At 37.6% G+C, this 12,880-nt stretch overlaps 1 protein-coding gene across 6 annotated transcripts in view; it reads left to right on the top strand.

The window, feature by feature from the left end:
- Nucleotides 1–12,880, top strand: part of HACE1 (HECT domain and ankyrin repeat containing E3 ubiquitin protein ligase 1) — a 54,909-nt gene that overhangs the window by 24,619 nt on the left and 17,410 nt on the right. For all 6 annotated transcript variants that reach the window (XM_057404668.1, XM_057404669.1, XM_057404667.1 and 3 more), the window contains 6 exons: nucleotides 5,663–6,000; nucleotides 8,528–8,596; nucleotides 9,252–9,339; nucleotides 11,064–11,175; nucleotides 11,264–11,361; nucleotides 11,839–11,926. In XM_057404668.1, the coding sequence (XP_057260651.1) occupies nucleotides 5,663–6,000; nucleotides 8,528–8,596; nucleotides 9,252–9,339; nucleotides 11,064–11,175; nucleotides 11,264–11,361; nucleotides 11,839–11,926 (793 nt within the window). The remainder of the gene's footprint in view (nucleotides 1–5,662; nucleotides 6,001–8,527; nucleotides 8,597–9,251; nucleotides 9,340–11,063; nucleotides 11,176–11,263; nucleotides 11,362–11,838; nucleotides 11,927–12,880) is intronic.

Raw genomic sequence — 12,880 nt, 5'->3', positions numbered from 1 at the left:
TTAAATACAAGAAGCAGACGTTAAATATGTTTAATACAGGAACCGTCTGCAGTGAAATATTGTGTTACCTTTTCTTCTTCAGGTTTTAGGAGTAGCTGACTTCATCTCATTAAAAAAAAAAAAAGAAAGCCTTTCAACTCCAGATCATTTTAGAACCCACAATAAAGCAAACAGAAAAATTCAGCTGCAATTTGCAAAGGAAATACAGTTTCCTTTGCAAATTGCAGCTGCTTAAACCACCGTTGTTCTGCTTAAACCACGACGCAGTGGAATCGCTTAACTGTGTGCTCAGACTACTTTGCATGCTGAAAGTCATTAGTGTAGAGTTAAGCCTTGTGCAGTAGACTTACATGACACAACTGGTACACTTGTCCCAGAAAATATCTTATGTAAACCAACACTTAACGTTTTCTAATAAATGACAAGATATGTGCTACTCATGCATTAGCTAGCAAACCAAAAATTTCAGGATAATTTTACAATTATTATTGCTATTACTTTGTTTAATTAAAAAGTATTAAAACTGAGGCAGCCCTTCATTAGGGCCCTGTTGTCTCCGTGGTATTTTGAAGTTGATGGAAATTTCAAACTCAAAAATACAGAACTGCCGAAGAGAGCTTACTCTTTTTGGGCAGTGGGGCACACAGGTCTGGCAAGGTGAAGTTGATCTTCAGTTATAGATGAACGAGTGGTATCCCTCAGGGATCGGTGTTGGGACCGGTCTTGTTTAACATCTTCGTCGCGGACATGGACAGTGGGATTGAGCGCGCCCTCAGCAAGTTTGCCGATGACACCAAGCTGTGTGGTTCGGTTGATACGCTGGAGGGAAGGAATGCCATCCAGAGAGACCTTGACACACTTGTGAGGTGGGCTGATGCCAACCTCATGAGGTTTAACCATGCCAAGTGCAAGGTCCTACACCTGGGTTGGAGCAATCCCAGGGACAGCTACAGGTTGGGCAGAGAAGAGATTCAGAGCAGCCCTGCGGAGAAGGACTTGGAGGTGCTGGTCGATGAGAAAATGAACATGAGCCGGCAGTGTGTGCTCACAGCCCAGAAAGCCAACCGTATCCTGGGCTGCATCAAGAGGAGTGTGACCAGCAGGTCGAAGGAGGTGATCCTGCACCTCTACTCTGCTCTTGTGAGACCTCACCTGGAGTATTGTGTGCAGTTCTGGTGTCCTCAACATAAAAAGGACATGGAACTGTTGGGACAAGTCCAGAGAAGGGCCACGAGGATGATCAGGAGACTGGAGCACCTCCTGTATGCAGACAGGCTGAGAAAGTTGGGGCTGTTCAGCCTGGAGAAGAGAAGGCTGCGTGGAGACCTCATAGCAGCCTTCCAGTATCTGAAGGGGGCCTGTAGGGATGCTGGGGAGGGACTCTTCATTAGAGACTGTAGTGATAGGACAAGGGGTAACAGTTTAAAACTTCAACAGGGGAAGTTTAGATTGGAAATAAGAAGGAAATTCTTTCCTGTTAGGGTGGTGAGGCACCGGAATAGGTTGCCCAGGGAGGTTGTGAATGCTCCATCCCTGGCAGTGTTCAAGGCCAGGTTGGACGAGGCCTTGGGTGATATGATTTAGCGTAAGGTGTCCCTGCCCACGGCAGGGGGTTGGAACTAGATGATCTTAAAGGTCCTTTCCAACCCTAACGATTCTATGATAATTAGCCTGTTCTTCCCTGAATTTATATTAACTAGCTAGTGAGAGATTATACATAATGCTGAGTCAATTGAGTGAGTTCTCTCTTATTCTTACCTGCCCTTTACTTTTCCTTTTTTAACTTTTCCTTGAAAACATAGTTGTGATGGTCCCTTTTACCTTCTGAGAGGAGGGAAAATAGCCCACTGTATCTCTAGGTAATTGCAATGGTATGGAGGCTCCTTAACACTTGTCAGTTGTATGTCTTCTACCAGTACTTGCATGTGGGACATGCAGGTCAGAGATAAAGAACTCCTTTTCTGTTTGTTTGATGGGGGTTGGTTGGTTGGTTTGTGTTTTTTGGGTTTTGGTGTGGGTTTTTTGCTTGTTTGTTTTGGTTTTGTTTTGTTTGAATTTTCTTAAATATAGGCTGTGTAACTGTTTAGTACAGACTATTAAGGAAACCACAAAAGTTGCTGCTGAAAAATAGGAGTTAAATCTGTATTTAAAAAGTCAGCATGGATCTTAAAGATTTAAATTTGAGATCCAAATTGAAAATTTTAGAGGAAATTAGCTTTAAATTGGCATTTGCTGCTGATCTTTAAATTCAGTTGTGGGGTAAATGTTGTAGATGATTTGAATTTTGATACAGATTTTATGGGGAAAAGGTCTCTTAGACTGCTGGGTCATGTCCCTTGTAGGGATTTGAGTACTGTGTAGAGCACGAGAAAGTGATACAGGTCACCACCCACTTCTCTGAATGCTGTTCATTTGAGCGAGCGAAGACCTCTAGGTATTTTCTTTCTTTAATATATGGGAAGCTAATCTGTTGTTCAGTACTCTCTTCTTTCAGGAGCTGACTTAGAAACTTTTATCTGGGGAGGATTGGGGGCAGCTGTGGCAGGAGTTCTGTCTTGTGGTAGGTAGCCTTGTGGGATATGTGGACAAACATTATCAGGCCTTATTGCATGGTATAAGGGATTGTTTCCTTTCCTTCTGATTGTACTCATGTTAGTTCCAAATAGATCTGTACCTGATAACTTGTAAGATCTACTTCATAACTCTTTTAAAATGCTGGTACAAAACCATATTTTATCCAGTATAAGAACTGAAGAAAAACTTTCTTCAGACTTTTTTCTTTATGTGTATTAAGGCTTTCTGTATTGTACTGATTTAATGTATTTTGAAGAGTTGCCACTGTAGTCTAGCTTGAAAGGCATTACAAATGTGAGTATATCTTGATCTGAGACTACTGAGGGATGCTATTGCTTGACAAAGACAAAAAAAATCGCAGGGCCGTCTTCATTTTGTTGAAGTTCTCTATATGTAATTCATTACAGGCATGGTCAATTCAGGTCTGTCCAAATGTTTTGAAGTGGAAACACTTAAGACACACTCTTGTATTGGTCTTCCAGGAAGCAAAATCCTCATTGAATTTGAACACTCAGTCTTCAAACAAGCCACTGTTAGCTTGGACCAAATAGTACCAGTGAGCAAGTTCATGAATAGTAATTTTGACCAACTTCACATTCATTACTTTTTCATGTGTTGCTCTTCCAGTTGCTGTGCAGTATGGTCACATATTAGGGAAACTTGTTGCAAAATTTCCCTGTCTAATTGAACAAAGTTGGGAAGCCTCTAACATTTCCCTCATTTCTGATCTTTTCTGAAACAGAATTCAGTTCTCTCCTGTAACAGACTAACCTCAAGGATTGGTGATCTCCTGTTCCCTGTGTCTTAACAAACTATGTCACCTGGCAAAAGGTTTTGCTTCAGTGTTGTAGTTTGAATATGGGTTTGATTTCTAGTGTCCTGCTTTCTAGATGGGTAAAGAAGAAGTTGTTGCATAATTAAATCCTTGCATTTGAGAGATTAGGTGTGCTCTTGTAAAAGCTTGGTACCCAGACTTGGGTGTATAATTACAAAGAACTTTTCTGAAATATGAGATACGAAAACTGAAGGTTGAGTGGAGGTTTATGGTTAATATGTGATTCATGGTAGGAATTGACTGAAGAATGCTGACTTGCGGTATTGAAAACATGTTGCTAATGGTTTGATTGACAATGTCCACGTTATGCTTGAAAAGGTCTGATCATGGATGCTAACAAAAAATGTTGACCACCATGGATATGGAGGTGGTGGACAATACTTATAGGTAGCTTTATATACTGAGGTTAGACTAGGGAAAAAAAAGGAAAGTAAAAATTTAAAGTCACCACTACGCTTTTGACTGAGTTTGTGATCAGAATCTGTAAAAAGCTAGCTTTGGAAAAACAAGTCAGTAGCAAGAGTTCTGGAAGGTGTTCTGGGTCTGTGGGAAATAAAAGATAAGACATAAGATATCAGCAGAAAAATGGTGTCTGGCAGGCTAAGCATTGAAAAGTTTGGGAGAAGTAAACTAGATTTTAGTGTTCTAGTAAACAACTACCTAGTTTCTCATGTGTTAAGAACACAGCTACATTTTTTCCCATATATTCAATGAATTCTATTTTCCATTAGAAAATTTTTCTGCATTATGTTTTGTGGTGAAGGTCTGATGAATAGGTCTTGGCAGACTTGAAAGAAGCTAACTTGATCCTGTGTGGGAGATGTTTATGTAGAAAATGATACCTACACTCGAGGTATTCAGGTCACCATCTAGAGTAATGTATGGTCACTAAGAGTATAAGGATTATGTGAGTGTCATACAGCATGTTGAGCAAAGCCTGTCAGTCTTGGAGATCAGGCTGACTTTACCCAAAGTTCTTATTGAGGAAAAAATGGAAGCATAACGGTAATTTTTTTTTTTTGAATGGTAAATTTGAACAGATTGTTTTAATACACAGCTTTCATGAGAAGTAATTTACGGTGTATTGAGAGTGTGTCACTAAGAGGTGTACTCACAGTGCTCCAGATGACGTAGACTTCTGGTATAGTGTGCTGTGAATCTTAACTTTTAAAAGTAACTTTAGAATATGAGAAGATAATTTTCAATATCTGCTAAGTCTTTGAATGTTTTAATTGGTAAAAAATGTTGATACCACAGTAATACATAGAAAAAGGAGTGCATTTAGAAGTTTACTCTTACTTCTGGAATGCTGTGAAAGATTTGAGTCAGAATTGCTTCCCTGTAGGATGTATATCCCTGTGATCACTATGCTATGCTTGGGAAACAGCCTTAACACCATTAAGGTCTCCTTAAACACCATTAAGGGACAGCACAGTCAGCCCTTGTGTTTTTTTTTTTTTAAATGCTCACAAGTGTGCCGCAATTCTCAGCCCTGTCTCTCCTCTGTGGTAGTCTTGAACCTCAGAGCAAATGTGTGATGGTGGAATTGCACCAGATTTCAGTTGTATCAATTTTAAGTTTGTGGTAGTGAATAAAGAATGACTTTGTTAAGATAAAATATATAGCTTTAAAAATTAATATGTAATTCTGCTGATACTTGTTTCTATTTTGTAAAGCCTAGGTCTTAGTGGCCCTTACTTGGAGACATCTGGGATAGTATCAAAATGGCCTGTATGAGCTCACGCTATGCATAAAGCGCATTTTATTAGATGTGCATGAACCTGAACCTCAGTGGTATTGTTTGGGGTTTCCTCCATCTACGTGGTAGAGGGAGGTTGTTTGATCAGGGCCTTAAAAAAGAACTGACATGTTCTTACTCTGGAAACTCAATATATATGTTAAAGTTTTCTTGGCTGCAGCAGTCAGGTAGTGGTGTGCTGTGTAACCATCAGGAGGTCAAACTCTGAAACAGTTCAGGATTTCACTCTTTCTAAATTATTTTATCTTTACTCCATTGCTGCTTGATATTTTACTTCTATATGACATTTGTTCTTTGTGCTCTATGGCTACAAGTATGGATTATTATTTTTTTTTTTTAGTATTTGATTCCTATCTCTAACGTGACTTCTGAAGGATCATGTAAAGCTTTTAAATATGTGTGATATTTGTTTGCCTTAAGAGGATTATCACATCATTAATGTTATCTAATGTCAACATGTTCTTTTTTTGTCTGTTTTTGCATGTTTATTGCAGCCACTGGAACTGCTCTGGCATTCTCTAGATGAATGGCTTGTTCTTATAGCCACGGAGCTGATGAAAAACAAAAGGGACTCTGCCAACATTACGTCTATTTTACTGAAGCAAAAAGGACCAGATCACCAGGGTGCTACTCCTACGCCTTCCTTTCCCACTGCAGAAACTGAGGGCACAAAAGAGCTATCCACTGATGCTGTCGAGTTGAAAACATATGATGTTGCTGGGAAGCAGGAAGCTTGTGCTGATCGCCAGGATGTTATCTCCATGACAGCAAACAGGCTAAGCGCTGTCATTCAAGCCTTTTATATGTGCTGCTCCTGTCAGATGCCTCAGGGGTAAGGAGAAGATCCTGTTAGTTACTGAAATTGTTATATGCTTTCTTGGAAGAATTTTGGTGCTGATGAGGTAATATTAGTGACAGTCAAGGGTAATCACTGTTGAATGCATTATTTTTATTTTTATTTTTTTTTTCCCATCTTTAGCGGCACCAAACAGCACAGCAGAATTTCCATAGTGCTTCTGCCTCTGAACATAGCTGCACTGGGGCAGATTTTGTATTGAATGTCTAACGGTTCTTTGTAATCATGTGGGCTACTTGCAAGTTATGTAATTTTGATCTCTTGAAATTTAGCTATTCTTGCTTTTGGTTCATAATGTGAAATTATTCATTAATTTAATGTGACTATCTAACAAGAATAACTTTAAGCTCAGAGAAAAATGTGAGTTATCTTTGTTTATGAAAATGACAGCTGGGGCAAAAGTTGTTTGGCTATATTGCAGAAGCTTATAATAAGGAGAGTACAGTCTCAAAGTAATGGTTAGTTGGCAGACAGTTTTGTGTGGAACAGGCACTACAACTTGGGTAAATTTAGTACTCTCAGTGCCTGGTTTAAAAAGGAAAAAAGTGTGTCCACTATAACTGACGTCTTTGTCTGAGATTGGTGTGGATTGTACTTACGAACATGCAGGGAAAGGATCCTTCAACCCTGTTGAGTGGAAGATTAGGCAAGTATGGTGGTTTTACAAGCTCCCTGAGGAATTCAGAAGCAAGGTCCCCACTACATGACAACTCTTGGTTACCCCCAGCCACTGTAAGTGATTTTCTTTGACAAACTGAGTGGAATAAAAGTTTTCAAGTCAGCCAGCACTGTTTGAGGCACACTCCTCTGTGGACACTCTGGAAGACAATCTGGGGATCAGCATGTTCCACAAGTACCTCAGTATTTTCACTTTTAGGGTTTTACCATCTTGAAAAAGGAACTGCTGCTTAGCAATTTCCCTTTAAATCTCCATCAAACTTTACTAAGAAAAAATGCCAGTATGTTACTTATAGCAGCTAAAGTAGAAATGTTTATAGTAGTGATTAAGTACATTTTCCCCAGTTTATGTCTTTATGCCAAAATTCAGTTGAGGAGGTGACTTCCCCCTGCACCCAGGTGGTTTGCTGATGTGTCCTGCCAAATGCATGTGCACCTATGCATGCTTTGTGCTCCAAGTTAAGGAGAACTCCTCTGCGTACTACATAAGTTTAACTTAAGAATTAGGAGCCAGGAGAGTAAGAACTGTTTCAGTGACAACTGGGAGAACTCCCTTGGATACAGGAAAGTAAGGCAAAGCACACCTGAGTTCTGTGTTGGTTTAGGGCTTTTCAGAACTGTGTACAGAAGAACAAAGATCTGAGACTTACTCTGTTTTACTGACGTTTTCATATTAGTAGAAGTAAATGGCACAGTGGTGTAATTCAATACTGCTGCCATCTTCAAATAATATTTGAAATTATAACAAATGACATTTTCAGGGAAAATAATTTAAAATGGCTTTGATTTTAGATTTGTGTGTCTTTGTTTAATGGAGGAGAGTAAACAGTGCGCTGTTTTCCATTGTTCCTAGTACTCATACAATAAAGATGGCATTTCATGCTGGTTGACATTTGAAATATTGAGGTTATTTTCTTTTACTTGCCGTGATTGCTTTTCTTCTGCAAATGCTGTTATTGAATCTGGGCATTCTTTTGTTAATGCACTGAACTACAGTGTTCTGAATCTTCAGCATCAAAACTGATGAGTGTGTGCAAAGTTGTGGGTTTTTTTTGTTTTGTTTTGTTATCCTGGACTTTTTACAGTATTTCTCACAACTTTTCAAGGCAGTTGATGAGAAGGGTTTATTCTTGCTTGCAAGTATTAGCTTTTGCGGAAGCTAAAGGATCCACGTAAGAATTTCTCTGTTTCAAAAAATACAGGAGATAGTTGTAAATAAAAAGAGTAAGATTTGCACCTATGTTAATCCTTACCTTGTTTTCCAGATATAAATAGGAAAAAAAATACAGTTCCATATTAGTGCATGAGATGCTTGCCTGGCAAGCAATTTTGTTGTTTCATGAAGCCATTAAATACAACTTTGTCCCCCATTATTAAGTCTGAGTTTGTAAGGTTATTTCTTCATGGCTGTTTCCTCACTTGCCACAATCTATATGGTGTGTGGTAGGAGTTATATACAATGAACAAAAATACAGAACAATGCATATCATGTATATTGTGCATATAACATCATTCTTTCCATATAAATATTTCTGTTGTGCCAAAAGCTGAAAGGGTTTCATTGTATTTCTGTTAGTTTGGCCTTTTCTTGTTCATTTAGATGATAAGAGTTAGTGGTGAGGTTGCTTGGCCTTCTTGATTATTGTGGGATTTGCCTTTTCTGTGAGCTTATTATGAAATCTTAATGCTGCTGAGTATTTAGTTTTATGATTGACTAGTTATATAAAGAAAAATGGATGTTGTTTAATATTTTATTAAAAGAACACAACAGTTTATGTAATTCAAATTATTTTCAGTATCATTAACTGAAGCGTTTTTTGCACAGGATGACGTCGCCTCGTTTTATAGAGTTTGTCTGTAAACATGATGATGTCCTTAAGTGTTTTGTTAACCGGTAAGCTTTGAGAAGTACAGAATTTCTAATTTCTTTGCTTTTTTTCTTCCCCAAATAATTCAAACTCATATATTTTTCTTCTTAATGAGTTGTCACAACAATAACCTCAAAATACATGTGAACCACATGTACTTCAGTGGTCCTGCCAAATTCAAGGGAGTGCATACTAATGATTCAGAGAGCTCAGTTAAATGAACTGCTCTGCGTTTGATGGTGAGATTTAGTGAACAAATTTTTTGTCATAGAGCAACAGATTAATTTCCTTAATGCATTCTTCCTTCATTTTCGTTCCAAAAAAGCCTTCCATATTGAGGCAGGTGAAAGCTTTCATTCTTCCTCAAATGTGTTATACATATAACTTATTGAAGGAGCCTAAACCATCTTTGCACACTTGGCTATTTCCAGTGTTTCTCTGGACTGCCCACTTTATAATATTGCTTCTAAATGGAGAGCTGCTTGTAATCTTCCATGCTAAAAGGATAAGGTAATACAAGTAATTTGGAAACATGAATTAAGAAAACATTACGAAAATGAAGAGTTTGTTGGAACTTTTCTGTGTGATTAATTGCATTGTCTCTTTATGTAGACTTCGTATAACATGAAGTGTTATTATTAGATCTCTGACTAACAGGCTTCTAACCTATTTTTATTTCAGAAATCCCAAAATAATTTTTGATCACTTCCATTTTCTTCTCGAGTGTCCTGAACTAATGTCCAGATTTATGCACATCATAAAAGCCCAGGTAAATGTCAGGAGATGCTTGGTTACAATGTCTATGAGTTTGTTTAATAATAATGATAACAATTTAAAAAAATCCATTTGTGGAGGATGGAAGAACTAAGTGTGGGCTCCAGTGCTTCTGAATCTGGGATGTTGAAAGATCAGATTAAATAGACATGGCAGCCAGATTTCTGTACTTGTAATTCTTTGAAATGCATGTTTAAGTCTTATTTGAGATGACCAATGTTAAATAAGTCTTACAAGTCCAACTTTCAGTTAAAATTTCCTCCTATTATTAAACTTATTTGTGCACATCTAATAGATTCAGCTTTAACATGCTGTGATTTTTCCTTAATTGACTTGATTTTGAGATAAACCAGAGGATAAATACACCACTATTAGTTGATTTGGCCATAGTTAATTAGCAATAGTTCCTTCAGTGAGACATAATGTTGTTACTCTTTACTCTGTTTCCTACCATTTGCTTTTGTTTGGGTTTTTATTTTTATTTTTTTATTTTTATTTGTAAAATCCTGATGCCTTATATAATCTAAACTTACTTCTCAGTTTAACATGTGACATGAATTCAAAACTAAAGCATTACTCTAGGAGTAAGACTAATATAGTTAAGTGGAAAAATTAGCGAGTGAACGCCACACCCCCATCTCCCCATATGGAAGTCTGCTGCTTTACATAGCACTTTAGTGTTAAGCATCTGCCATGTTTTCATCACTTAGCTTTAAAAGATTATGATTGTCTACTTGTAGCTGAGGGACAAGGCTGCATGTTTTTTTCTATTATGAATGAAGATGGTCTTGGCCAATAATAAGCTATTTGAAACTCCTTCATTTAGCACACACTGGTTTAATTTTGCTTTGTTCTCTATTAGAAAGGTTCCTTACATTAAACTGTTTTGGTCAAAGACATAATTTGCTGAAAATAAAGGTAAAATTCCTCTGACCAGACACCTTCCACCCACCCCACAATAATTGTGGAGGGTCTGTTCCAAAAGTTTTATTTCTTTAGTTGTGCCTCTATTTTTAGATGTACATTGTTTTTTTGGTAATTGTATTTTATTTTTAGAACATGGTCTAGGTGTATTGTTTACTTTTGGTTGAAATATACATTTTTTAAATTCAGTATCTCTGAATAATGAAGAGACCCTGAGAACTGTTAGATCAACTAAAAGTGTGTGCCGTGAATTGTGATAGATGAGAGAGGCCATACTTGGGTCATATCTATCTTGGCAGAACTGCAAAATATTTATCTAAATACTGAAAACGAGCTAGAACCTTCTCAGCTAGGAATTGCTTTGGAACCTTTCTGGTCCCTTTGGGCTGTTCTTTATTGCCAGTGAACTTTACTGCAAGTACCCTTTGTTTATATCATTTGTGCTAATGTGCTCAGCTGTGGTTGATAATAAGTAGTGTTACAGAAGCCAGTGACTGACTTCTTATATAGATTCCTTTTACCCCTGCCCTGGAAGAAGTTTCGTGCTATTTTTTTTCTGTGTGGTGATAACTAATGGTCCAGTCTTTCTGCATATCACGCTTCAGCAAGCACACAAGGGTACGTTTAGTCCTTTCCTCTTCCCAAAATACTGTATAGCATATTGACGTAGCACCAAGTGACTCTGCACATCTCAAAAATGAGAAGTATGTATAACCATTTTCCAGTCATGCTTATGAGAGGGGAATTATTTGGTTGAATGCATCTATATAATGTGGTATACCCCTTGTTTTGTAGCCATTTAAGGATCGTTGTGAATGGTTCTATGAACATCTGCATGCTGGGCAGCCAGATTCAGACATGGTGCATAGGCCTGTCAATGAAAATGACATCCTTTTGGTTCACAGAGGTATTGTATTATAAATAGAATTAGTATAGCTTTGAAATACACTGAAATACAACAAATTAAGAAAAAATAATTGTTGCTTTTTATTCAGATTCTATTTTTAGGAGTAGCTGTGAAGTTGTTTCTAAAGCAAATTGTGCAAAACTAAAGCAGGGGATTGCTGTGAGATTTCATGGAGAAGAAGGCATGGTGGGTAAAATTGCATGGTTTTCCTTTATGATATATATAGAAATATTCTGTTTCACAAGTATTGTTAAAAATCCTAATTTAAGATAAATTTTATGCTTTATTAAGAAATGTCTGGTTGCCCTGTGTAACTGTTTGTGCAGTGATGGTTGTACTAATATGATAATATCCTGGGCTGCATCAAAAGGAGCGTGACCAGCAGGTCAAAGGAGCTGATCCTGCCCCTGTACTCTGTTCTTGTGAGACCTCACCTGGAGTATTGTGTGCTGTTCTGGTGTCCTCAACATAAAAAGGACATGGAACTGTTGAAACAAGTCCAGAGAAAGGCCACGAGGATGATCAGGGGACTGGAGCACCTCCCGTATGAAGATAGGCTGAGAAAGTTGGAACTAGATGATCTTAAGGTCCTTTCCAACCCTAACTATTTTATGATTCTATGATTTTCTGTGTACTAACATGTTTTATTCTTTTGACATGCAGGGACAGGGTGTTGTGCGTGAGTGGTTTGATATCTTATCCAGTGAAATAGTTAACCCAGATTATGCCTTATTTACTCAGTCAGCTGATGGTATGTCTTTGCCTTTTTATTCTTTCCTAATTCTATGGTGCTGCCTTTTATAATACAAGAGAAAAGTTACTTGCTTTCAGAATGTAGGATTTATAAACAACACTGGCAGAATTGTTTTCATATATACGGAGAAGTGATCTATCATTGTACATTTTTATAACTACAGAAGAAATATTTTTCCTAATTTGACCTTTCCTTGATTTTGTCCTCTCTTTTGTAAGAGGAGAACAAGTTGTTGATTTTAATTAGTCCATGGTATTTCTGCCTGGTAGAAGAAAGACATAACACTTTGAGGGCAGTATAGAAAGTGTTTTCCATAGGGAACGTAGAGGTATTTCTTTATTTTCTTTTAGAAATCCATTAATTCAGTCAGTTTTTGTGGTAAATCCAGATGTTGATCTGAAAGGTCTACCTTGTATTTGTCTTTTTGGTGCTTCATATAAAGTAAATCTTCATCAATAAGAGGTTTCACGTCATCATCAAACGATAAATGTTTTGTGTTCTACCTTACAAAGTCTTGAGAAGTGGCAAGGAACTTGGTCAACAGAACAGGCATAGGTAGTTCCTGAAAGTTCAAAAGAAAAGTTCAAGCATGTCTGAAGTGGCCTTTCCTAAGGACACCACAACTGAACTATTTTCTGGCTGCATCTGCCTGGAGCCAGATAAAAGGAAGTACATGCATTCTGATCCTTCCTTTGGGCATGTTCGCAAGTTGATACTGTGAATTGTGGCCCATTAAAGTAAGCAAGAAATGTGTATAGCAGTATAGTAAAATGGAGGATCGAATTCAGCAGGTCATGATTACCCTTATGTTAATTATTTCAGAGTGGTGCCTTGGAAAGTAGCTAAGCAGTATCACTAATAGTAGGATGCCATTACATTATGGTACATTTCTTTCTGGCATCTTTTTGGCATAAGCAAAAAATCCCAGATAATCTTCTAAAACCTTGAAAT

The sequence above is a fragment of the Pezoporus wallicus genome, unplaced genomic scaffold (genome assembly GCF_028554395.1).
Source record: "Pezoporus wallicus isolate ANWC-B61680 ecotype Strahan unplaced genomic scaffold, APGP_CSIRO_Pwel_v1 contig_6923, whole genome shotgun sequence".
Classification (NCBI taxonomy): domain Eukaryota; kingdom Metazoa; phylum Chordata; class Aves; order Psittaciformes; family Psittacidae; genus Pezoporus; species Pezoporus wallicus.
The sequence above is the reverse complement of the archived record's forward strand: the minus strand, read 5'-3'. Positions and strand labels throughout refer to the sequence as shown.